We start from the raw sequence: 24,976 nt of genomic DNA, 5'->3' as shown, positions 1-24,976 counted from the left end.
TTTGCAGATTGCAGGGCAGGAATGTAAGACTGTGAAGAAGGGGAATCTAATGTAGTGGCCAGCTGCTGGTTCTGTACCATCACAGGAGAACATGAATTTGGTGGAGCCTCAGAGGCAGGCTGTACATTGTAAGAGGACAAAACATTATTTAATCTTTGTGCACCACCAGAGACTTGGGATTCAACGTGTGTGTCATAGCAGAACAGTGGGGCTGCAGATGGTTTGTGGATTGGTGTTTTGATCCTGGACACACGCTCTCTCTGGTGCTCATCTAGCCTCTCCTGAATGTCTTTTGAGGTCCATTCATGTATTTGCTTGTACTTAAATACTGAAGCCAGGTCTGCATCAGGGCAGTGCTTTACAAACATTTTAGCAATTTCACTGCTCATATCGTCAGTTTGTTTCCCCTGACGCTTTAAACCTTCTTCAGCCATATCTGCAGCTTTGTTGAGGCGAATCCAGTAGTCAAAGGCGTCCTCTTTTTGAAATGGCAGTGTGGAGTAGAAGTCTTGCAGCGGCAGACAGGAGGATGTGTGACTGAAGTATTGAATCAGCATGTTATAAATTACATCTGGGGAGCATGTAGCATTTAAAAAAGGGTCACTTTTAAGACCAATCTTAACCACATCTCTGGCTCTGCCCATTAGCCTCCCCATAATCTCCTCTGTTTGTATAGAACTATTATAGTTCTGCCTTCTAAAGTAACCTCTCATCATTTCAACCCACTCAGTAACAGTATGTTTGTCAGTATTCTCACCTCTAAAAATTGGTGGTGGTGTTTCTGATTTTACAATGATATTGAATTTTTGACTATCAAAGACAGAAGTGTCTCCAATATGTGCACCATCTTGTTTCAAACAGGTGGCATTTTGGGTTTCTTTTTCCTCAACAACACCAGAAGACAACAATCTATTTGCAATGGACTCTCCAATCTGTGAACCTAACTGATAAATCATGTCATTTAATATTTGTAAGTCATGGCCAGCATTAAATGTAGAGTGGCTCGGGCCCCCCAATGACATCTGTCCCATAGGTGTCTCAGCTGGATAGAAAGCTAATCCCTGAGGCCTATTACTTGCAGGTAACATGGGTGAGGCACAAAAATCCGACCCAACTGCCACTCCTGACTCTAAAGTGAGACCCATTACACCTCTACCTCTCCCAAAGGAGGGTTGACTGTTCACATTTTCAACGTTTGGTTGGAATCTTTCTGCCATTACAAAATGGAGTAATGAAAATAAAACACACTCGAGTAAAAATCAGTCACTTATTGGCAATAAATATTCTCCTCTCAGTCCTTTAACCTTGTAACACAGGTGTGTTGACACGTCTTGAAGTGAAGAGGCAGCTTGTAGGTAGATGACACAGCAACCCGGGCGAACAGCATCAAGCCGATCAGGGATCACGGAGTCACGGCACCAGTGTAACCCTTCTTGCTTTTCACAACGCCAGTATAGTCTTGGTTGGTTGTTGTCACCTAGTGTGATTTAAAATGAAATTCTCACAATGTGATTGACTGCATGCAAGTGGTCCAACAGCTCCACCAGCGCTCCTCAGAATTCTTTATTTTTCTTTTTTTTTTTTTCTTTTTTTAGATGTGATCGTATAGTTTAACAATTCTTCAAAAACAAAACAAAACATTCTTATTCCAAAAATCAAACAGTAAAATAACAGACAACTGCTACAGCAGTTAACAGTTAACATTTAACAGTTACATTCACAAAACAATTTTTTTCTTTAAATATATATATACATTCATAAATTTACACTTTGAACCCACCTAGTGTGATTTAAAATGAAATTCTCACAATGTGATTGACTGCATGCAAGTGGTCCAACAGCTGAAAAACAAAAGACACAGTTAACGTCGTGACTGAGCGGTCAGCCACAAACACCAACTGGCGCAGCTCCCACTCATAGGGTCATACTTTTCCAGCCCAACCACAAGAAAACTTTATAAATTATATTTGTAATTGTTAAATGATCTTACAGTATTTCGTTAATTGTTGAACTAGAAAAATATGACCCCAAGTAAAAACAATAGCGAAGAGCTGCCTCTCTCGCACCTCCCTCCACCAGCAGCACCTCAGGATCCTGGTGGGGGAAGCCGCGAGAGCGTCTGAAGGACCCGTTGCATGCAGTCACTCATCACACCACTAGGTGGCTCCAAACACATGGATACAACAATCTCATTACAAACACATACACACTATTATTATTATTTTGGGCAAAATTCACATACACATTCATACACACTTTTCTCTCTGTTACATATACCTTTACACATGTCGTGGATTAGCTATATTAAGCACCAAACAATAATTATTTTCTTTACAGACCCCTAAATAATAGCACAAAATTTAATATTGCTAATAGGTAAATATATAATTTTCACAAATTAAATGAGGTGTTATGCTAAAACAAACAAAAACAAGAGCTAAAGAACATTTTCGGATTAAAAACACAGAAACAGCAGTTGTTCTATCTTGATTGCCACCAGGGGGCGATCAAGACGTTACGTCAAAGAAAAACAGACGACGTCATTTCCTGGCCAGCGCAGATGTCTGTGAGAGAGACGTTTGGAAACAGAAACTGATGAAAACTGTGTCGACTATGTCGAGATGGCTTGACTGAATCACAGAGTGTCGTGTTTAGAGGTAAGCGGCTTCATTTAGCCTGGTTTCCGGGCAGTTATTTCCGCCGAGTTACGGCCGAACCGCCGGTTAGGCAGCCGGCTGGTTAAAACGTTTCTTCATTGATTAGCAGCTGCTATTTAACAGGTTAGCGAAGCTTTAAACGGCAGCAGCTTTTATAATTAAAACCAAACAAAATGACAGTAAAAGTTGATCATTAACAGGTACGTGTTTCAGACAACGTAAGTTTAGATGGTTGTTTGTGTTGATATTATACAAGTTTACTATTAGCTTAGGACTTTAGGACTTAAAAAAACATGACACATTTGTTTACAGGAATATCTATCTATCTATCTATCTATCTATCTATCTATCTATCTATCTATCTATCTATCTATTAGTCTGACAGACAGCAGTTGGATGGTGTACAATATTTCAAAAATAAATATTTGATGTAAACTTCTATTAATTGAAAATTTATGCATCACTGTCTGGATAAATTTCCAGAATAAAGCAAAAACATTCAAAATGAAACTGTGTGTTTAAAATATTTCCCAGTTTCCTTTCAATTTATCAGAACTGGCGGTGAGTTGTTGTTTTATTTGATGTTTTATGAGGAAAACTGAGGTCAGATTAGCACGAACTGGGAGGCCATTGTTACTGTTTTGACTTCTAGAACCAACCAGACAAAAAATGTGTGTTAATGCAACCATCTGCCTCTCATTTAGTGTAAAAAAAGTAATTCACAATCAGCTGTAGTTGGTAAAGGTGTACTTTAGAAGAATACTATTTTCACACTGCAGGTAAATGTGACCCAAATCCAACTTATTTTTTGTTATTTTGTCCAAATGTGACCCATATCCTGTTCACAGGGGTCTGAACGGCCCAATTCCAATCTTTTCATCCAAAAAAATTAAATAAATAAAATTTACGCTTCTTCCATAAGTGGAACTAAATCCGATACATACCCGAGTGTGTGTGCAGTCTGCATTTCTCTTTTTATCCAACTTTTATATGATTGACGTTAGACGTGTTATAATTCTGCTCCAGAAGAAGCCAGCAGGGGTAAATCCAGATGGATGGAAATTATAATTATGAAATTATGAAAGACGTTTGTGTCAGTGTAGCTCCGATTACACATCCAGACAGGTTTCTCAACAGAAGATGCAGTCAATGTTCCACAAAATCACCAGAATCTGTTTCCCTTCAGATCAGAGTAAACCTTAGAGGAGCAGCCATGGCCTGCGCTCGAGTGCCGCTGGATGAGCAGCAGGTGACGGAGTTGGGCCCTTTGGGAAAGGAGCGCACTCTGCCTGCACTGGTTGGTTCAGTTTCCTCATGTTTGTTTGAATGACATTTGACCCCAGCAGCATTTTTGACAACTTTCTTGAAGGGGCAGCATTATGTTAAATCAACCTTTTTGAGCTTTCCATCTTGTTATAATTTTATTCCCTCATCAAAAACATACCTGGAGTGTTGCTTTGATTCTTTCATGCATGTTTGAGAAATAATTTAATTTCCATGGCAACCATTCAGCTGCACAAAACGCCTGGGTGGACCTAACCCTGCCTTATAGTCGCAGCTCCTCCCCCACTCAGCTCCTTCAGACTAGCCAGCAGCAATTAGCAACCACCTCTGCTGAGCTCATTATAGGAGCAGCTTCTCAGTGAAACGCTGATAAAAACATTAAAGGGTCAATAGAGGAGCCATTTTGTGATGACTTCCTGAAGGCGGAGTTTCAGAAAGAGCAGAAGCTTCTTAAAGAGACAGAGGCCCAATTTCAAAGCATTTAATTATGAAGTAAATTTTTTTTAAGTCATATTTGATATAAGCAGTATTATTATAACAACTGAAGGTAACATAGAAGGTAACGTAGATTGTGCATTAAAATGGCACAATGTGGTTGGAAAACACGATTCTGCCCCTTTAAAGTCTTTGTTGTGTTTTCCACCAGCACCCAGACAGGAAGGAGGAGCGCTGCTTCGTGCCTTACAAACCTCTCCCAGAAGACGGCTCTCCGGCCGAGGTGGAGGAGTTTCTGGAGCACGCCAGGTTTATAGCAGAAGACCTGGAGTGGCTGCTGGCGCTGCCTCACGACAAGTTCTGGTGTCAGGTACGGGACTGATGCCGCTTCTGATCGTTGGAAATTAGTCAATAAGTCAAATTTATTGATTTATCATTTATGCCTGTCACAACAAGCAATAAATCAAATAATCATACGATAAATTAAAATTAGCTTAATTTCCATTTGCCTGATTTATCATTTTTCTCTTTCTACCAAAAACTGGATGATAAAAGTCTTCAGTCTGGTGTTTTGGTGTTTTGGTCGGAACTAGCTCTTGTTTTGAAGGACAGTTTTGTTTACAGAAACTTTATAATTCATTTTATTTATTGTTTTTGTTTTATTTATTTTGAATATTTAAAATGTCTTCCAATTCCAGTGTTAAACAATAATGTTAGAATTTATTGTAATAACTTCTGGGATAATTTACCATCATACAGTCAGCAGTTGTGAAAACCAGTAACAGGTGTTACAGTTTGCCAATCATCAGTAAACATCAGATATGTTGGTCCATGTTCCATTTATTACGGTTTAAATGAGTCCAGAGTAAACGCTGTGGCGTCTCCACCAGGTGGTGTTTGACGAGTCTCTGCTGCAGTGTCTCGACTCGTACCTGGAGCTGGCTCCGCGCGGCCTTGACCTTTGCACCTTGCCCCTGTCGCCGGCGGTGGCCGACGTGCAGCGCACCGTCCACAAGGCGGTTTTCCTGACCTTCCTCCGGATGGCCACTCATAAAGAGTCCAAGGTCAGGCGGAGGGAATAATGTACGTTACATTTATCTGATGATTCCTTAGAAAACGAACATTTCTTCTTTCTTTCTTTGCGACAGGAACATTTTATCACCCCGCCTGTGTTTGGAGAGATTATCTACAACAACTTCGTGTTCGACATTCCTAAAATTCTGGATTTGTGCGTTCTCTTTGGAAAGGGCAACAGCCAGCTGCTTCATAAGATGATAGGTGAAAATCTACTTCAATCAAAAATAGAGCTGAAACGTTTAATTGAAAATACTCAATAAAACATAGATTCACAGAAAATAATAGCTTAATAATACCAGATATTATTAGCAGAATATGTGGTATAAACCTGATCAACTTAAGGGTGGAAACTTCCCTATTTACAGGAAATAATAGATGTCTATAAGCCGTCACTGTCCAACACGGTGGAGGCGCTATGATGGTTTTAATTCAACCTGAAAATGACAAAACCTGGAGAAATTTAGGAGAATTTTTTCTTCCTTGAATAAAAAGCATAAATTAAAAATATTAGAACTAGGATATTCTGTGACATCACAAAGAATGAAGAACTGAAACAATTAATCGTGATTAATTGATCTTTTTGAAAAATAATTGTGAACTAATTTAGTCATCAATTAATCATTAACTGGAGCATAAAGCCTAAAAAATTAGAGCAGCATTTACAAAACTGTTCAAAAAAGATACACATTTTGCATTTAACATAAAAAAAAAAACTTTTTTATCTGTAAATATGTTCTACCCAGAAATCCTCAAGTGGAAGTTTTTGCTTCACCTGGTTCAAATTTTGTAAAAATAAATAAATAAATAAATACATACATCTCCTACATGCGATTAAATTATTAATCAGTAGAAAACATAGAAAACTATTCAACAGGTCAACCCTACATCATATTGATAAGTCGAGCAGAAAGGGCTGAGATTTTCACATGTTTATCTGTTCTAATTATCTGTTAAAAACTCATTTCAGAGAACATTTTTACTCAGCAGCCTGCTTACTACAGCGACCTGGAGGAGACGGTTCCCACAGTGCTACAGGTGAGATTTACAGTCACCTGAGAACATCTGTTCAGTTTTCACCTTTTTGTTTTATTTTATTTAAGTTTGTAATTACTGTTATAACCGTCCAGGTGTTTGACACAATCTTGGAGAAATGTGGTCTGCAGTGCGAAGGAGCCACGGCCATGGAGCCGATGAAGCTGAACGCACAGAAACAGCCGACGGCCATGAGCATGAACCTGGAGGTCAGACAGAACAAGTCCGAACGCCACTGACGAACTGCGGCGCCGTTTAGGGAAAAAACCTGCCAGAAAACTCTGAAATTTTTAGATTTTTCCCAAAAATGTTCCAGAAAGAAACAACTTCTGAATTTTTTCTAGCAAATTTTTTACCTTTGAAACTGAAATTTTCTTTTCTTTTCTAGAAAATTTCTGACATTAATCTTAGATTTTCTGAGTTTTTTTCTATAAACTTTTTGACCCTTCAAACTCAGAATTATTCTTGTATTTTTTGTAAATTGTATAAGATAAACTCAAAATTTCAGATTTTTTTTCTAGAAAAGTTTTATTGTTTCTTTTTACTAAAAAAATTCTGAGATTAATCTCAATATCTCAGATTTTCTTCTGGCAAATTTGTAACTCAGAAATGTCCTTTTCTTAAAAATTTTTGAGATTAAGCTCAAAATCTCTTCTTTTCAAGCAAATTTGTAAATTTTCAAACTCATAAATCTCCACGTTTTTTCTAGAAAATTTCTGAGATTAGTCTCATTCTGAGTTTTAACGTAATTAAAGATCACACGTTTTGTTTTGTGGTAAAAATGGCATTAAAATCGCCACATATTGAAAACCATAAGTAAAACCTGTTTATATTTATTTCTTCTAATGTAATTTAAATATATGGAAGTATGTTAATCTGCCGTTTTGTTTTGTTTTCCATCACAGGAGCTGGTAGATATAGTTTTGTATTTGTGCGACTCGACCACCACCATCCACACCTTCCTGGACATCTTTCCCTCCGCTTGTTCCAGCTTCCACTCCCACGGCTTCCTCAGCAGGTAAACCGGCCGGCTTGGAGCTCACAGTGAGACCTGTCGGCATTAAAGGACAAGGGATGCGAACAATCAGTAGCGTTATAGATAATTGTGGTTTAACGTCTGCAGCGCTTACTTAGACCTTCGTTTAGTGTTGTAATTCTGCCGCCATCCAGCAGAGGGCGCCGCTGCTCATCTTTAAGCAGAGCAGTTTCAAAAAACAAAGATGGCGGTGGTCGGACATAAGGGAAACGGTCCAAACAGAGTCTGGATTGGGATGAAAAATGAACTTTATGCGGTTCTGTTTATGAAATATAGATACTCTACAAGCTCCTTAAGTTGTTTTGAAATATAAACGGCCGACAAGCTCCTTCAGTTTTCACCGTAATTGCGCTCTTTCAGCCAAGCTACATGGCGCAGCTGTCAGTTTCTCAAGCAAAAACTACTGAAGTCCTACGAAGGCGAGGTAATAACTGGAAAAGGCCGAATAATTTTAACACGATGGAAAAACACGTTGTGCCATTAAACACGGTTAGTTTGAGGGCTGTTGCACTTTTTTTTAGCGTTCCTTCAAACGACACTAGAGACTAACTTCTGTATGAATATCTCTGCTCACAGGATAAATCAACTTTAGATGAAGTCATTAATCGATCATTTGCATCCATAATAAGGACTTTCTGTTTTCCTTCCTATGGCCTCAGGCTGCCGCCGTTTTACGAGGCCACCGTGCCGGATTTGGAGAAAGCCATCAGGAAGAGAAACTTTGACGATAAAAGGCGAGCATCCACATCTGGGATTTTATTTTTAGAAAAAAAGGCATTTTGTGACACGTAATGAGCTGAACTCATACTCTGCCATAGTCTGCAGGAAGACCTGTGGAAGAGGATGAGCCACTCCCGCAGGAAGATGGTGGAGACGACTCACCTGCTGCTGCACCACACCTGCCTGCAGCCCATCCTGGAGGGGTGAGTCCGTCACAGGCAGCTCAGTCCCAAAAACACACCCCAAACACCCCGATCATTCTGGGCTTTGATTTATTCATTTCAAACAGACAGTAAACAATAAGAACAGGAAAAAAAAGCCCATTAAAATGCAATTTTACATAATTTGTTCGAAAAGGAACAGGAAGAAGATGCAAGATCTTATAAACAACTTACACCAGATAAACTCTTAAATTATTCCCACATTGAATGACACTTAAAACTCATATTATCATCCCTAAATGTAAAGTTATTTACCATTTTTAATATCAACAGAATTCTGTACAAAATATTTTCCAATAAGCTTCTTTCTGAACAGTTTTTTAATGGTTTATATTTGTACTTTTCATCATCTAATCCATTCCATAAACTTAACCACACACTGATAAACAAAAACTCTTTTTGGTTGTTAATACATTGTTGTTTTTTTTATTTCATTCTCTTAAATTATAACATCCCTCTGTCACAAAACATTTTTTCATCGTTGTATGAAAGTTTATGGTTTTTTACTTAAAATATGAATTGTACAATTTTCAGCTTATTTAATTTAAAAAATAATGGGTTTGTATGTTCCCAATATCCCACTTACTGTAATATTCTGATAGAGTTTTATTCTGATTGATTTTTCTTTTTTTGTTTTGCACACAACGACTGTAATTTTGTTTTTATGTATTGTCCCAAAACTTTCACACAACAAGTTAAATGTGTTTCAATGTTTTTGTTTCGTTTCAGTCGAGAAAACATGCAAACGTTTGCTGAGGAACTCCTGCAATATTTTACATCTTTTTTACCCGAGAAAAGGTGAGAAACATATTTATTATCTGACTTTTAGAGTAAGAAGAAGAGGTATTTTTAAAAAGATAATTGGTTGTGAAACTCGATGTTTTTTCTGAAAATTTTGTCCATTTTGTGAAGATTTTATGTTTCAAACCTCCATATTTAATCAAGTTTTTGTTATACAGGGTGAAGTGAAAAGTAATTTTCTGTTTTATGGGAAATTATTTATTTTTGGGAGTTAAATCAATGTTCTGATTTAACACCTTAATAACTGAAGCTAATTTGAAAGGTTTCTTTTTATGATTCGCAGCTTTTATGATTTACTAAATTTAGCTAAATTAAAAATAATAATTTCAGTAATCGGCCCACTCTGGTGCTAAATTTGACCCGGATTTATGTGTGTGTGTGTTTTTCAGGTTTCTAGTCGACTTCGACGAGCAGTTTCCCATCTCAGACGACATCAGCCTCCTGCAGCAAGCTCTCCCTGTCATGCATCCTTTTTTCAGTCTCTAACACATTGTGTCCATTTAAGGACTCAAAAGCTCCAGGAGTTTTTTAAATCTTGTAAATATCAGTTTTTATTGCAGCCGGTTTCTTCTTTAACTCTCCCTCAGTGACGAGACGAGGACGTCGTATTTGCTGCAGGGTGTGGAAAGCGCCTGGGACGCCACGGGCCGACGAAGACCACAGACTGAAGGCGCTTCCTCGTCGTCGGCCGATCAGGGCGCGGCGGCGGCGGCCTGTTCGGACGGCTTCGGGTCGCCAGAGGTCAAAGAGTCGAGAGGAGAGAGGCTGTTGGGGGCCGAGGCCAAGATGGCCGCCCCACAGAAAGGAGACAACGTGAGAGCTTCGATCTGCAGCTGCATGACGTCTCAGTGTTTGTTTGCGTTTGTTTTTCATGGGTTTAAATGTTAAAATAGAAACAAACTCAGGTCCTCGGAAAAGTATTTACACCCCTTAAAGTCTTTATGTCGTTTATTTTCCTTCTTCAGCCACAAATTTCAGTTTTAGGATTGTATGAGATGGATCAATATGACACAAAAGCTGAAGAATTTGTGTATGTAGTGATGTTTGTGGTTCTACAGTTCTTCTCCTACAGGACAGTAACATGGCATCAAAACGTTTTGGGTTTCCAGGGCGCCGTGTGTCCTGTGAGCGGGCCGGAGCTCGAGTCGCTCCTGTCCTGCATCAGGGATCTGCTTCCTGACCTGGGCGAAGGCTTCCTGCTGGCGTGTCTGCAGGAATACGGCTACAACTCTGAGCTGGTCATCAACAACATCCTGGAGGACCGACTGGCTCCCAGCCTGGACAAACTGGACCGAACCATGCCGAGGTACGGCCTCCTGAGGCTACAACAGCATCCACTAGGGGGCAACACTCCGCCTTACTGACTCTTCAGGCGCCATTTTGCATTAGATATTTATAACTTTGTATTCGGGCTGTTGTAGAAAAAATAAAAGTAGTAGTGGCAGAAATGTACTCCTTGTTTTTCTTTCTAATAGGACTAATACGCTGCCTCAGATTTCTCATGTGGTGTCACTTTCCAGGTTCTGCTGGAGTTGAAGGGTTTCAAACTAACCACATTTTTATGATTTCTTGCAAAAATAGTTCCAAAGAAAAACGTCATAAAACCTGCAGATCTGTTTTGCTCAGAGACATTTTAAGATGACAAGGAAGTCGGCATGCTGAACGTTTTTGTTTGTCATTTTGTGTGATTGGAGCCTAATGTTCGTCTGCAGGCCGGTGAAAGAGGATCTCCCAGATGTCCTGAACAACCGATCCAACGTGTTCGACGACGACGAGTTCGACGTCTTCCGCAGGGATCAGGTGGACATGTCCCGCGTCTGGAAGGGCAGGAGGTAGAGGAGCAGAGGAAGCCGCTGTCGTATAAATCAAAATGTTGCACGACTGGGCAATAAATTGATTTTATCAATTAATCGAATGTTTTGTTTTTGGAGATTTAATTTTTAGACAATCTGGATTTTTTTGTCCCCACTAATGCTGTTTTTGTTTCTGTAGTTCAGTGTAGCTTTTGAGCAAGAAATAGGAGCTTGTTTTAAGTCAATAATTCCTTAATATTGATGAAAAGTTTTAGTTCCACTGGCAGATTATTTCACTTGTAATATGGGAAAAATGTCTTGTTATAAGTGAAATAATCTGCCAGTTTAACTAGAAGTTTTTCACTAATATTAAGGAATTAGAGTTAAAACAGGCTCATAATTCTTGCAGAAAAGTTACTTGTAAGTTAGTTTTGTCTTAATTCAAATGTACTAAGACATTTCCGATAAACCAGATAAAACTACTTGGTGAGATTTTGTGTTTTTGCAGTGCTCTGGAGGATTTTCTGTTCTCTGCCTACAGGAAAGGCGAGAGCGCCCGAGAGATGCTGAACGACAAGCAGCACATAGCGGAGCAGCGAGCGCGCTACCAGACGTACGAGACGGTGGTGGACGAAGTCGCCGTCGAGCCAGGAGCGTCGGGCGGCGCCGACACCTACGACCTGGACGATTACGACGACGAGTATGATGACACGTACGACATGAACCAGATTGGAGCCAACGACCTGGACGGAGACAGTTTACTGAGCAGGAGGTATGGCGCTGCCCGGCTCCTATGGGTGCTTGAAATCCTTGAAAATGTTTGAATTTCATTGTTCAAGCTTTGGAAAGTGCTTGATGTTCAGAAATCAAAAATCACCATGACATTAATGCTGATAACGAGTGTGTTTTATATTTCTGACTGGAACTTTTAACATCCCGACACAATGAAGGAAAAACTAGTAACTGGTTGATTGTTTTGTTTTTTCTCTCTGCAGGCCGTTCACCGTCCCACAGGTACTGAGGAAAGGAACCAAAGCAGAGGAGGAGGAGCAGGAAGACGATGAAGACAAAGATGTTTCACAGGTCATAAAGTGACTCGTATTTCGAAATCATGTTTCCAATTAATTTTAGAAAACTTTCACATTGCAACGAGCAAAGGTGGGCGAGTATTACTACTTTAATATATTTTTACTCAAGTAAAAGTAAAAAGTACAGCTACTTCTAAAAGTACATTTCTGTCTAAAAAGTTACTCAAATGTAGTTGAGTAAATGTAACTGGTTACTACCGAACTCTGGTAACAAGATGTAAAAATGTTACTCTAAAAATTCAGATTGATTTTAGTTATAGTTTTTAAAATCTTATTTAAACGAGATAACACACCTGAATGCATTTCCAAACTCTGACAGTTTAACGTTTCTGTAGTTTTGACTCCAAATGTTGATTTGGACTCAGAATCTGACGAGTTAACTGAGAACCAGAACCAAAGCAAATGGAAAAAGTTCTAACATTTGAGCGTTTTTTGATGATGCACTGTAAAGGAAGAAGTAGACGTCGGTAGCAGTTTGGAAGCTGCGTCATGTGTTGCATGGTTTTGTGTTTCAGAACCCTGTGAACCGGGACCAGTTCGTTCAGGACCCGGCTCTGCTGAGGGAGAGAGCCGAAGCCAAACGAGCTGCCATGCAGCAGAAGAAAGGGTAAGGACCTCCAGGTTCATCCAGGATGGCTTCCCGTGTAAATAAAAGATTATTTTAGGGTCTTTACACTATTCCCTGTTTAGAGTCTTTATATTAGAACATAGAAAGTTAAAAATAATAATCATCCAAGCTTTTTTTTCTCATGAAAACAACTTTTTTCTCCTAATTTTAAAACGTTTATTTTCGTAATTATGTATCATTGCCCTAATACGCCATCGTACAACTGATGGAAGGGAGGATTGAAATAAAAGCCACATTTTGAAATTGTTTTCAGCCATTTGCTTTTTTTTCTTTCTTTTTTTCCCCAAGAAAAGAAATTGCTAAAAAAAAAAATCAAATCAAATTAGAATTGGAATTTGAATCTGCTATGAAAGAAATCTGAGATTTTATTTTTAAGCCTTGTTGTCGAGCCCTAACTTTGGTTCGGTTTGAATGCTTATGAGAAAAGCACAGAAGCCGGACGTGGACTCAAAGCAGGGCATTCTGGTTAAATACAACCAAAACAAACGCGCTAGCTAGCGCTGGCAGCAGAAACGTCTCGTGGTTTTTTTTACTGAAGACGAAAGATAAATCCTCCAACCGCTGAAATCCGACGCCACTCTATTTTTGTTTACATTTGGCGAAGAAGGAAGTTTTGCTCAGTGTCTTCAGAGGTTTTTGTGTCATTTCCTGTTGTCATTCTTGGTGCAGCGCCCCCACAGGTGAGGAGGGGAACAGGTTTTTTAATTAGTTTAATTAGGTTCATTCAGTTCAGTGAGAAAGCGAACTGCAGCAGCTGGAAATGTTGAGATTTTGTTCTTTCATCGAACCCAATCTGCTGTGAAATCACCCTGAATTATAATCTCTGGTTGATTCTGCGCTCAGTTTGTGGTTGCAGCTTTCTGACCCTCGTCTCCTCCTTTCCCTGTTTCCTCCAGGTTTCGGCCCGAGCGGCCCAGTAACGTGGTGGGTCGACCCAAAGGCCAGGGACAGACCACAGAGACGTTCCTGGACCGACGCAAGAAGGAGGCCAATAAGAGCCGCGTGAGCAACCACAACCGGCGCTCCATGGCGGACCGGAAGAGGAACAAAGGCATGATCCCCTCCTGACCCGCTCCACGGCGCTGCTGGAGCCAGAGGAGGTCCGGTTGACCCGGTTCTGGTCTATCACCACAACGTTCTCTGTGGATCTTTTTTTCTTTTTTTAAAAACCAAAACGATTTATTTTAGCACTGATTTCCTTCCTCTGCTCATCACAACCACAATTAGACGTTTTATTTTTGCCAAGTAACAAATCGGTTTATTATTACGATCCAAAGATGTAAACAAGTAAGACATCAAAGAGCGTTCCCTCCATCAAAGAGCGTTCCCTCTCCTTCTGGAAGAATATCAGCCGACCAAACGATCAGAGTGGAGGTGAGCGCCCCCTCCTGGCCGCTCTGATCGCGAGAACCGGGTCAGAAGGAAACGGCTGGAAGCACAGGCTGCGTCATGTCGCCATGCACAAACTATTTTCTACAAGAGAACTCATCTATCTGTCAGAACATTTTGTAACAAGACAAATTATTACTATTTTGGAGTTGACATGACAAAAAAAACAACAAAAAAGCAGATAATAAATAATGCAGTTGTTTTGACATCTTTCAAGTTTGAGTCATCTGTGGTCAAATGCATGAAAGTGTAACTTATATAAAAATAATTTTTTACATGCTTGTTAAATTGATCACTGCTGTGACAGTATGAGATAATCTGAGAGAAAATGGTGCTCCTTTCCGTTCTAATTGCATAAATAAACCAAGCAGAGGAAAGGGGAGGGTCTTAGCGCTGTCAATCACGCTCATGCTCTTTGCTAATCTACAGCTGGTTAGCTAGTTAGCATAGCATGACGGCAGATAGACGGTATTCCAGTAACAATAAGCACATTTAGCAGTGAGTACATGAGGTTGATTGCCAGCGCTAAGCCCCTCCTCCTGGCTCTGATTGGTTGGTTTTGGTGCATTTCTTCAGACCGCAGTAATGGCTCAGGGAAAAGATTGACTTTCTCACAGATTGTCTGTCACAGCATGGAGCAGCTTTAACAAATGTGAAAAACATTTTTGTAATAAAAGTTACAAACTGAGTTAAGTGATTAGATCTGACCCAGATTTATACAAAATAAGTGAAAACGTTGATCCCACCAAGCAGAAACGTCTGTTTTTCTGGAGTCACCGAGGGCTGCATGTTCAGAAGTCACCAGCAGGGGGCGCGCATGACGTCCTAACACTAATTTCTCCTCATTGTGCACTTTCCTTTTTTTTTTTACAGTGTTGTGCAAAAGTCTTCAGCTTTTAGGAGGCGACCTTCTTTGACCTACATCTGTGATTTGTTTTGGTTAAACCCAAAAGGTTTTATTTCCACTCAAACATCGACTGTTGGTCTGATTGTATGACAGTGTTGGTGCCATTAGAGGAGTAAATTCATGCCAAAAATAAGAAAAACTCAGAAATTTTAGATTAATTTCACATGGATTTTCTATGATGTCAAAAAATATCTAAATTTGCTGTTAAAAAAAAAAGTAAAATCTACATGATTACAGGCATAAATTTACTAGAGCTGCAGCCAACCATCATTTAAATCGGATGAAAAGAAATTGGCACTTTCTGTTGATATTTCATTTAATCACTAAAGCTTATTTTATAAAATATTAAAAATACATTAAAAGGTGCAAATAAATAATTCAGTTTCTTAAATAACAAAATAAACATTTTAGTTCCTAAAATGTAATAAAATATAGTTGTAAATAAGCTGTAAATTCCTTAAATTTAATGACAAAGAGAGATAGGAGATAAGAGATAAGATTTGGAAAAAGGAGCCAAAGTTAAGAGAATAACTATAAAATCTTTATAAACTACACTTAAATATACTTTCACAATAAAATTATTTTTTAAAGACTTTTGCACAGCACTTTAACTCTCGTCAGGTCAGTTTGGATCTTCGTTTTCCAGGGTGGAAGGATTATAAACAAACAGCTTTAGTGGTTTTTAAATACGAGATTCTGTTTAAATTTAGACCAAAATTTGGACCAACATTTTTCACACAGTCCAGACATCATTAGAAATAAATCCAAATCAACATTTGAATTTCTAATGCCTTCATTTATAAATATTTAAATTGGTTTGATGTCCTGAAACACTGAACTGTGATAAACATGCAAAAAATACTAAATGAGGAAGAGGACAAACACTTTTCCACACCACCGTCGTTTATATTTAGGTATTCTGTACGGATCATTTTGAAAGCTAAATAATCTTTTCACCCTGGAAAAAAACCTGCTAATTTTTCAAACAAGAAGCACAAAAGTGATTTTAGCAGGAAATAAATCAGATGAACATGTTTGTTACTGACATCATTCAGGAGCTAAAGTGAACTGCATGTGGAAGAGGAAGTAGAAGTCGTCGTCCATGGAGCGAATAAATAGTTTTTACACGTCAAAACATTTCAGCGGCCGACTTCAGCTGCAGAGTTCCCACATATTTAATGTAACAAACGTCCCAGGAAGAGCTCAGCAGGGATCCATAACGCAGAGTTTCTGCCGCCTGGAGTCCAGATCCGCTCCCAGGGAGGGCGGAGGAGTCGGGACGAGGTCCAGGCGGAGCAGCGGCTGCTAGCTGTCTCTGCGGACGGCGCCTGCAGGGAGAATCGGAAGCTCTTCAGACGGGTCGGATCTGGGCGGCGGTCGGGGAGGAAGCGGGAACTCACCGAGGATGCTGCGTTTGCACAGAGGGCAGGTGTGCTGCAGCAACAGCCAGGGGTCGATGCAATCCCTGTGGTACTCATGGAGACACGGCAGCACCCGCAGACACTGAGGACACAAGAGTCAGAGTAGAGCAGAGATCCTATCCCCTACTCCAACATCCTGCTAATGTTGGAGTAGGGGAGCTAATGAGGTAGTGGAGCAATTTCATTATGAAAATATTTCTAGTGTGGATGGAAGTTGGCCTGTCACAGTAACAAAAGTTGCTGAGCGATAAATTGTCCCAGAAGTTATCACAATAAACGATAATATTGTTGTTTTGAGACCATTTTGAAGTAATATAATGGTAATAATAGAAGAACACATCCTCAAAGATCAATAAACTTAAAATACTAATAAACATTTAACACCGGAACCGAAAAACATTTTAAATATCCAAAATAAAACAGAAACAAATTTTAAAGTCTCTGTAAATAAAATTGTCCTTCAGAAAAAGGTTTAGTTGGGGCGCAGGGGTAAGCACAACCGACATGAGGAGGCTTTAATCCTCGACGCGGCCGTCGCAGGTTCGATTCCCGGCCGTCGCAGGTTCGATTCCTGGCCTGATGACCTTTGCCACATGTCTTCCTCTTTCTCATTTTCTACTTTCCTGTCAGTTCACTTTCCAATAAAGGCCACTAGAAAAAAAAGGTTTAGCTGAGACTGAAACACCAGGCTGAAGACTTTTCTCATCCAGTTTTTGGTAAAAAGAGAAAAACAATAAATAAATCATGCAAATGAAAATTATTGAGCTCGTTTTGATGGATCATCTGATTAACTGACTTACAGATTACTGCGACAGGCCTCGATGCAAACATAGAAATTTGTATATTCATCCATATTGTTTTTCATATATCCCCATTAGCAACATGAGTTTCAAGATGGCTGCTGTTTTTGAGCCTTATAGGACACAGACTGACGGTTATCTAAATGGTTAGCAATAGCTTCCGCTAATTCTTTTTGTTTAGCAGTAACTGTCAGGTCAGCTTCTTTTAAAGGCCAGCGGGAAACACATTTTTTATAAACCTGTTTTTGCTTAAATTTGTGTATTTTTTTTGTGAAGCACTTTTTTATCTTGAAAGTTGCCATATAAGTTTTACTTACACACTTCATCGTTAGCTTCTGCTAATGTTTTGTGTTTAGCAGTTAAAGCATTTTTTATGTGCATAGCAGTTAGCTAAACTCTAAGCTGCTCATTCTTCTCATTTTTGATGTACTTAGAAAAGTTGAACAAAACTTTTTGATTAGCTGTTCCCGCCATTGGCATTTGGCCAATTTCAGTGCAAATTTATATCCTCTACCAAGGGCGGCCATTTTGAAGAATGTCAACAAGAAAAAGGAAATGCAGGATCAAGGAAACGTATTATCCTACAAAAAGGTATGACATTCATCTAATACTTAATTTCCCTTTGGGATCAATAAAATATTTTAGAATTTGAATTTTGAATTAACAGATGATTTTTTGTGCAAAATTTATTCTCCATAACGACCATCATGGTGGCCATCTTGAAAAATCAAAATATAATCAGTAAATATGATTTCAGTGGGTCCAATTATGTATGATTTGACACAAAAAAGTATTAATGTGATAAATATGAAATAACTTGGTGCAAAACTAATTTGACAAACATGGCGGCCATCTTGAATTGCTTAGTGGCTGCCCCTGCTGCCCATCTATGCCAAGTTAGGGTTTTGTATCCACATGTCAAGGATTTTGCTGAAATATTAATATGCCTGAATATTGAGCAGCAATGACAAACAGCAACAGTCTTCAGTCAGAGGCATCTTCTGGTTCGTTTGAAGACTGACTGCTACTGGAGATCCTTCTTGCCTACAGCATCGTCCAAAGCGACTCTTTGACACTTGAATGATGAACATTTAGCTTCCGTTTGGGGTAATATATAAAGTTTTGCTGGATTGTTAACACACCTGGTTGTTGTTGAACGGTTCCAGACAGACGGCGCAGTTCTCCGTCTCGGTCTGCTGGGACGGGTCGCACCAGGGTTTGGGCCGACGATACGTTTTGGTTTTCAGCGACGACATTTTCTTCAGAACGTCCTGCTTGGGAAGAAGCTGCAGCAGAAAATATAAAAACAGATCAAATTTATGTCGTAATGTCAGTAGTCTGTAAAATATGTCTGCAAATTTCTAAAACATTAGAGACCAATAATAATAATTCAACTTTTGTAAGAAATATTACTTCAACACAGTGAAAACTAAATGGAAAAACCAACAAGATGGCGCAGAACAAATGGTACTTTATGTAGTTTCTGCAGGTAAAAATAACAACCTGTAGGAGCTGGTCTGTATTTTCATTTACTACGTTCAACAGAAACACACCAGATGGAGGCTTGGTAAGGTAAAGAGCAACTAATCGTCCTGTGAAAGTGAAACTCCACCCAAACAAATTTAGAAAAATTCCACATTTTTATACATTTTAAAGCGTGGCTCTAAAATTTATAGAGCCACAATCTATAAATGTATGGAGCGTGGACAATTGTCACAACAAACTGTTGATATTGTGATTCTATGAAAGAGTTTTATCGTTTTAGAGTCGAAGAAAGATTTCCACTTTGGAAGACTAAATAGTTTAACCATATTTTTTCCTATATATAAGACTCTACCAACAAAAAGTCTCAGAATAATATACGTGGCACAGTAAAAATAAAAATGTGAATTATTGCTTGTATCTGTTTAACAACCCTGGTTATTCATCTGTGAAAATAATTAATTTGTTCATTATTGACTTTTGCTCAATTAAATTTCTTATGTATACATTGTAAATTATATTTTTATTATAGTTGATCATGTTGTTTTTCATGTCTTATTTTTTTTATTTCTCCTATAATTGATGGAGATGTATAGATAATATTTCTAATGTATAAAGGTATTGTTTATGTCACCTAATTAGCTCTACATTCTGAAGAAAATGGAAAAATATGGTGTTTTAGAAGACAATTTATCTTTTACGTTGCCAGTAATGGCAAAATTAATTGTAAATAATAAAGACTTTGTAGTATTCTAGTTTAGTGACGTAATTATATTTGTAGTGTTACCACCCCACGCCACTAGAGGCAGTGGCAGGCCCGAAAAGATGCGTCTAAGGAGCAAATTTAGAAGTACACAGAAAACTACGGATTTTGTTAAAAACTGTGAGCTGTGCTGAAGTAAATAAAAGACAGAAGTTCAAGTACATGCTGAGAGTGAAAATCCTTCCTAAAGATGAAGATTTAAAAAAATAATAATAATAAAAGCGGGAGGCCGCGGATAACATAGGAAGTAGCGCCCCCTTTACCTCCGGAGTGCAATGTTCCCATTTCCAAATCAGGTAAGTGACTGACAGTGGTCCGTCCCGCCCCTTTCTGTTTGCTGCAGCGAGGTGTACTTGCAAAATGTTGGAATTTGACTGCAGTAGCCACTGTTCAACCCACAGAGGGCAGCACTGAGATGGTTTTAAAGTAAAATGTTACAGAATCCAACAAAATTTCAATAAATTGTCAAAATTTTTGCAGAAATTCCACCTATTTAGTCAGTTAATCAGTAAGAAAGATTTAGTTTTGGGGTTTAGTTACACCTTATTTACATAGAATCACTGGATGGAGCGTTGGGAGGACGGGGGAGACAAGTTTTATATTTTAGGAGTTTAAATCTGGAAAGAGGAAGTGACTTATCCAGTTAAATTCATATTTTAGGGTTTTAAACTATTGATGTGTAAAACATCAATAGTTTATTGATGTTCTGGTTATTTTTAAATCTTTTCTAATAAAATATAAGCATGTTACAAACTTCCTCTGACTTTGAAGTGATTTCATTTCTGCTGCAGTGCAGAAATAATCAGCTGTACCTCTAGGTTGTCGTTGAGCTGGCGGTCCTGGTACTGCCAGCGGGCCTGAACGATGACGCCTGTGCAGAGGATCAGCGCCACCAGCAGGACGGTGTCCCACAGCTGCTGCAGGTACTTCTGGAAACCACCAGAGAAGAAGAAACGGCGTCTGAAACGTTCAACGCTTCTAGAACCCGACAGATCAGACAGATCAGGGCGTGTCAGTTCATAATTAAAAATAACCAGTTAATTAAATACAGACATAACAACAAATTCAGGCTTTTCACAGTTTCTCCTTTTTCTGTAATATTTGCTCTGAATTTTACAGAAAAGAATTAGAACTTTTTTTCTCAGAACTTTGATTTTTCAGTATTTTGCTTTTAATCTCAGAATTCTGAATTTTCCTGACAATTTTGACTTTAATTTTAGAATTCTGACCATTTCTGAGATTAAAATTAGATTTTTTTCCAGAATTTTGACTTTTTTTTCCACAGAATTTTTACCTTAATCCCAGAATTCTGATTTAATTATCAGAATTCTGGTTTCAATTTTAGAATTCATAGAATTCTGACTTCTTCTGAGATGAAAGTCAGATTTATTTACTTTTTTAATTCACTGGCCCTAATCCTCTTCCGTAGGATTTCCACAAAGAATGAGACTAAAAATATCAGTACTATGCTTTTAAATTTGCTTTATATTATTGCCATTTTCCATGCCACAGAATAAAAGAATATCCACATTTTTAAGACTGTCTTAGAAAAACAGTCTTCAGTCAGAGGCTTCTTCAAATTCACAGTAATACAGACTGCTACGGGAGCTCTTTCCTGCCCACAACCATTACAATAACTTTTTGAATTAATATGAGCCTAATTTTATGTTCTTTTTTCAAAACGTTACGTGACATTAGCGGCTCTATATCAGTTTTTTTCTTTGGCTATTTAGAAAGCAAAATATCTTTGGCTAATAAAGGTTGCAGTTGGATTAGGCAGAGCTTTAGGAATGAACAGGTTGTTTTTGTTTTGTTTTTCTTCTTCCTCCCCACCTGGACCTGAGAGTTGCTCTCGCCGGTGCAGATGACCCCCTGCCACTCTCCGTACAGGCCGCCTCTGGACCGGCCACAGCTGGACCACAGGGTCAGCGTGGCGCCCTGCCCGGAAAACACAGCAGCAGCTCGGTCAGCCTGTCATCTGCTCACTCACCACTGGGGGCGCTGCCACCCGGAAACACGCGGCCAGCCGCGAGGAAGAGGCTCACCAAGTTGTCCTGTAGGATCGTCTCATATGTGATTTTAGCCGTCGCCCGAAGACCCCTGCAGTCATAACAATAAAGTAAATGCTATTTAATCAAACTACTAAAATAATAAACAACCTGAAGACTGAATTAATCGGACAAATTCAGGATTTAGCGGATTTTTAGTGCTACTTTAGAAATATTAAGAATTATTTGTGTTTACAATATTTGTGTGTATGACCGTAAATGCGACTTTTTAGAATAAAAATAATACATAAATAAAATATTTTAATTTAGTTTTTTTTTTACTTGCACGTGGCTTTCAAAGTTAGAAGAAAAATAAGTAAGACAATTTAAAAAAACAGATTTGAAATACTGCAAGAAAAAGCAAGTATTAAAAAAATAAAAATCAGAATTTCATAATAAATAAAAAAATGTTATATTTTAATCTAGATTTGTTTTAAATCTGCACATGAAAATAAAAAACACTGCAGGCGGCAGTATTTTATTTTTTGGAAAAAAGAAAGACATTTAAAAAATAGACAATTTAAAAATAAATACAAATATAAAATATCTCAAACACTGTGAGTGGCAGTATTTCTTTAAAGAAGAAAAAAGCAAAATATTTTAAGAATGCAAAAATGTGATATAGATTTTTTTTGCACATGATTTTAAAGTTTGAAGAAATAAATAAGAAGTACTGCAAGTGGCAGTATTTCTTTAAAAAAAGCAAGGCATTAAAAAAAAATTAAAATTAATACAATAGATATATCTTATACATCTGAAATACTGCAAGTAGCAGTGTTTATTTAAAATAGAAGAAAAAATAAAGTTAGTTCTCATGGGAATATGGTGGTTCCCATGACAAAATGTCAAAAAATTCAATACTTTGGTAAGACATCATTCATCAGGACTTTGACTAGACATTAACTTTACGTTAGGTTGCGTAGCGTTTCTGTACCTCAGCAGAGCTCCAATCAGCTTGGTCACGTTCTCTGACGTTTGGATCACAATGATGGGCTTGGACAGCAGAACCTGAGACAAATCCATCTGCAACACAGAAACGAGCCGATCCAAACCGGCCAAGCATTTCAACAGAACCAGATCCAAAATTAGTGCAAATCAGCACAGATTTCATTCATATTTATTGCAATATTTACAAACTATTCAGAATGAAAAATAATGCTTGCAGCCAAAATAGGAATCAACAGGTCATATATTTGTTAAATATATTTTTTCCATATTTATTTAAACTGTCACCATGTCATGACAGTATGAGACAGAACAGGTTCGCTGGACGATAAATTGTCCCAGAACATCACAATAAACGACAATATTGTTGTTTTGAGTTCACATTCAAGTAATATAACGGTAATAATAATGCAGGAACATATTCTGAAAAATCAATAAACTTTAAATTCTAATGAACATTTAACACTGGAAGACATTTTAAATATCCAAAATAAATAAACAAAACAACAAATAAAATTAATTATGAAGTCTCTGTGAACAAAACTGTCCTTTAAAACTGGAGAACATCAGAACCAGTGTGACGTTTCACCTCGCTGGCTGTGTTTTGGTTCAGAGCCAGGATGATCAGCGCTGACGCTCCCAGGACCAACGCCCGCTTCATCTGCGCACCAAAACAACAAAATTCTTAAAAACTAACATCCTCTCACCATCATTGAGAAACAACAGCTGAAACCTCCTGCAGGTTGGTGCAGTCACCCTCTAATTAAGCTGTACTTGGGATGATTTCTCACTTTGTTAACCATTGCATCAGCAAAAGACTCCTGGTTCCCAGTGGAGGCTTTGCTGTCGTCCATCTCCACCGGCACAACGCCGATCCACGGCTCCTGCCAGTCGCCATTTTCCCCGTCTCTTTCTTCGCTCGGCTGCGTTGCGTCATCTCCAACCTGGAGACAGGAAAACAAACAATCGTTTAATCTAAACTATAATTTCTGCAGGTTTATAGGGGCTGGCTGAATCAAAGCTTTTTTAATGGAAAGTTTGGTGGAAGAAAAACGTGTGGAAGAAAAAAGTTTTGCTAAAGCAACAGGGTTAGATGTGAAGCATCATTTGAAGAGTTTGGGGGAGATTCAGAAGACGTTAACTCGGGTGGAATCAAGAGTCACAACAGAGTTATCCAGAACATTTACCACTACGCACTGTTTTGATTTTCTGATAACCTGAATTTTAGGATTAAAGCTGCAGTATGTAACTTTTATTTAAAAAAAACATATTTTCTTTTATATTTGTTGAAACTGTCACTGCTGTGACAGTTTAGTGTAAGACATCTAATCTGTGAAAATAATGGAGCTCCTCTGCCTTCTCCCAGTGATGACTAGAAACAACCAATCAGAGCCAAGAGGCGGGTCTTAGTGCTGTCAATCATGCCCATTTGCTAGCCACTTCCCATACCTCCCCTGTTGTTCTCTGCTATATTACGGCTTCTCCAAGACAAAAAATATTGTTGTGACGGCAATAGCAGCTCAGAGAGGAGGTGGATTTTGTTTCTCACAGATTATCTGTCTCATATCACACTGTCACGACATGGTGACAGTTATATAAAAAAACATTCTTCAATAAAAAACCTACATACTGCAGCTTTAATCATAAAACTTCGAAAGGAAATGTTGAGCTACATTCAATGTCCAACTTTTAGATATAGCATTTTTTTGTTAATGAGTTTATTCACATTTATATCTATTTCAAAACAAATTTATAATGTAACAAAGAAAAACAAGAAGCTAAACTCAGGAAAATATATTTATTTTTGCACCTTGCCAAATTTAACTTGAATATTTCTGATGCATGTGTAGATTATAATACATAATGAATGTGTAATTAGTCTTTAAATGAACATATAAACAACATCAGGAAGTCTCACCAACACCAGGTTCCCCTCCTGCTCCTCGTTCCGGGTCTCTGAGCTCTTGCTACCTCGGCTTGACACCACCTCCCCCTGGAGCAGAGTGCTAACAGCGGGCTGGTGCTCCAGAAAAACCTCCACCAAAGCGACCTGCTTCGCGGCCACCAGCAGCCCGGGCCACCGCAGCAGCAGCAGCAGAACAACCGGCGAGGGTAAACAGAGACAACACGGGCGAGCTGAAGCCATGGTCCCCCCCAAAAACCCTGCAGGAAGCAACAATAAACACACAAAACTCATCAACTGTCAGGCATTTTGTTAGAAATTCTGCAGCCGATTATTTTAGGCTGTTAGCTCGCAGGCTCCTGGATGTAAACAGGAAAAACCAGAAACTTCCGGTTGTAAACGGAAGTCGGGGAGGGATAATCATCTGAGCGCTCAGATGATTCCCGGAACATCTCTGGTAATAATTCAGTTAACTACCATTGATCTTTAAATGTGTACTTTTAAAAAGGGGATTTTCTTCAACGAAATACGGTAATTCTTCTGTCG

General features: G+C 38.6%; 2 protein-coding genes across 2 annotated transcripts; one reads left to right on the top strand and one right to left on the bottom strand.

The window, feature by feature from the left end:
• The first annotated feature begins 2,541 nt into the window (after positions 1 to 2,541).
• On the top strand, positions 2,542 to 14,367 carry ascc2 (activating signal cointegrator 1 complex subunit 2). Its single transcript, XM_032577864.1, has 19 exons — positions 2,542 to 2,657; positions 3,844 to 3,954; positions 4,588 to 4,746; positions 5,267 to 5,440; positions 5,525 to 5,654; positions 6,421 to 6,488; positions 6,581 to 6,694; positions 7,391 to 7,503; positions 8,181 to 8,255; positions 8,340 to 8,444; positions 9,192 to 9,260; positions 9,653 to 9,727; positions 9,851 to 10,076; positions 10,373 to 10,569; positions 10,976 to 11,095; positions 11,598 to 11,828; positions 12,052 to 12,139; positions 12,660 to 12,751; positions 13,669 to 14,367. The coding sequence occupies exons 2-19, from the start codon at positions 3,871 to 3,873 to the stop codon at positions 13,838 to 13,840; spliced, it is 2,292 nt and encodes a 763-aa protein (XP_032433755.1). The 5' UTR covers positions 2,542 to 2,657; positions 3,844 to 3,870; the 3' UTR covers positions 13,841 to 14,367.
• Positions 14,368 to 14,977: 610 nt separating this feature from the next.
• rnf215 (ring finger protein 215) lies at positions 14,978 to 24,822 on the bottom strand. Its single transcript, XM_032577881.1, has 10 exons — positions 24,446 to 24,822; positions 23,319 to 23,471; positions 23,117 to 23,188; positions 22,517 to 22,605; positions 21,580 to 21,634; positions 21,368 to 21,472; positions 20,347 to 20,463; positions 18,432 to 18,575; positions 16,469 to 16,571; positions 14,978 to 16,396 (listed from the first exon to the last, which is right to left on the bottom strand). The coding sequence occupies exons 1-10, from the start codon at positions 24,722 to 24,724 to the stop codon at positions 16,374 to 16,376; spliced, it is 1,140 nt and encodes a 379-aa protein (XP_032433772.1). The 5' UTR covers positions 24,725 to 24,822; the 3' UTR covers positions 14,978 to 16,373.
• Between the last annotated feature and the right edge of the window lie 154 nt (positions 24,823 to 24,976).

The sequence above is a fragment of the Xiphophorus hellerii genome, chromosome 12, assembly GCF_003331165.1.
Source record: "Xiphophorus hellerii strain 12219 chromosome 12, Xiphophorus_hellerii-4.1, whole genome shotgun sequence".
In the NCBI taxonomy this organism is placed as follows: domain Eukaryota; kingdom Metazoa; phylum Chordata; class Actinopteri; order Cyprinodontiformes; family Poeciliidae; genus Xiphophorus; species Xiphophorus hellerii.
The sequence above is the reverse complement of the archived record's forward strand: the minus strand, read 5'-3'. Positions and strand labels throughout refer to the sequence as shown.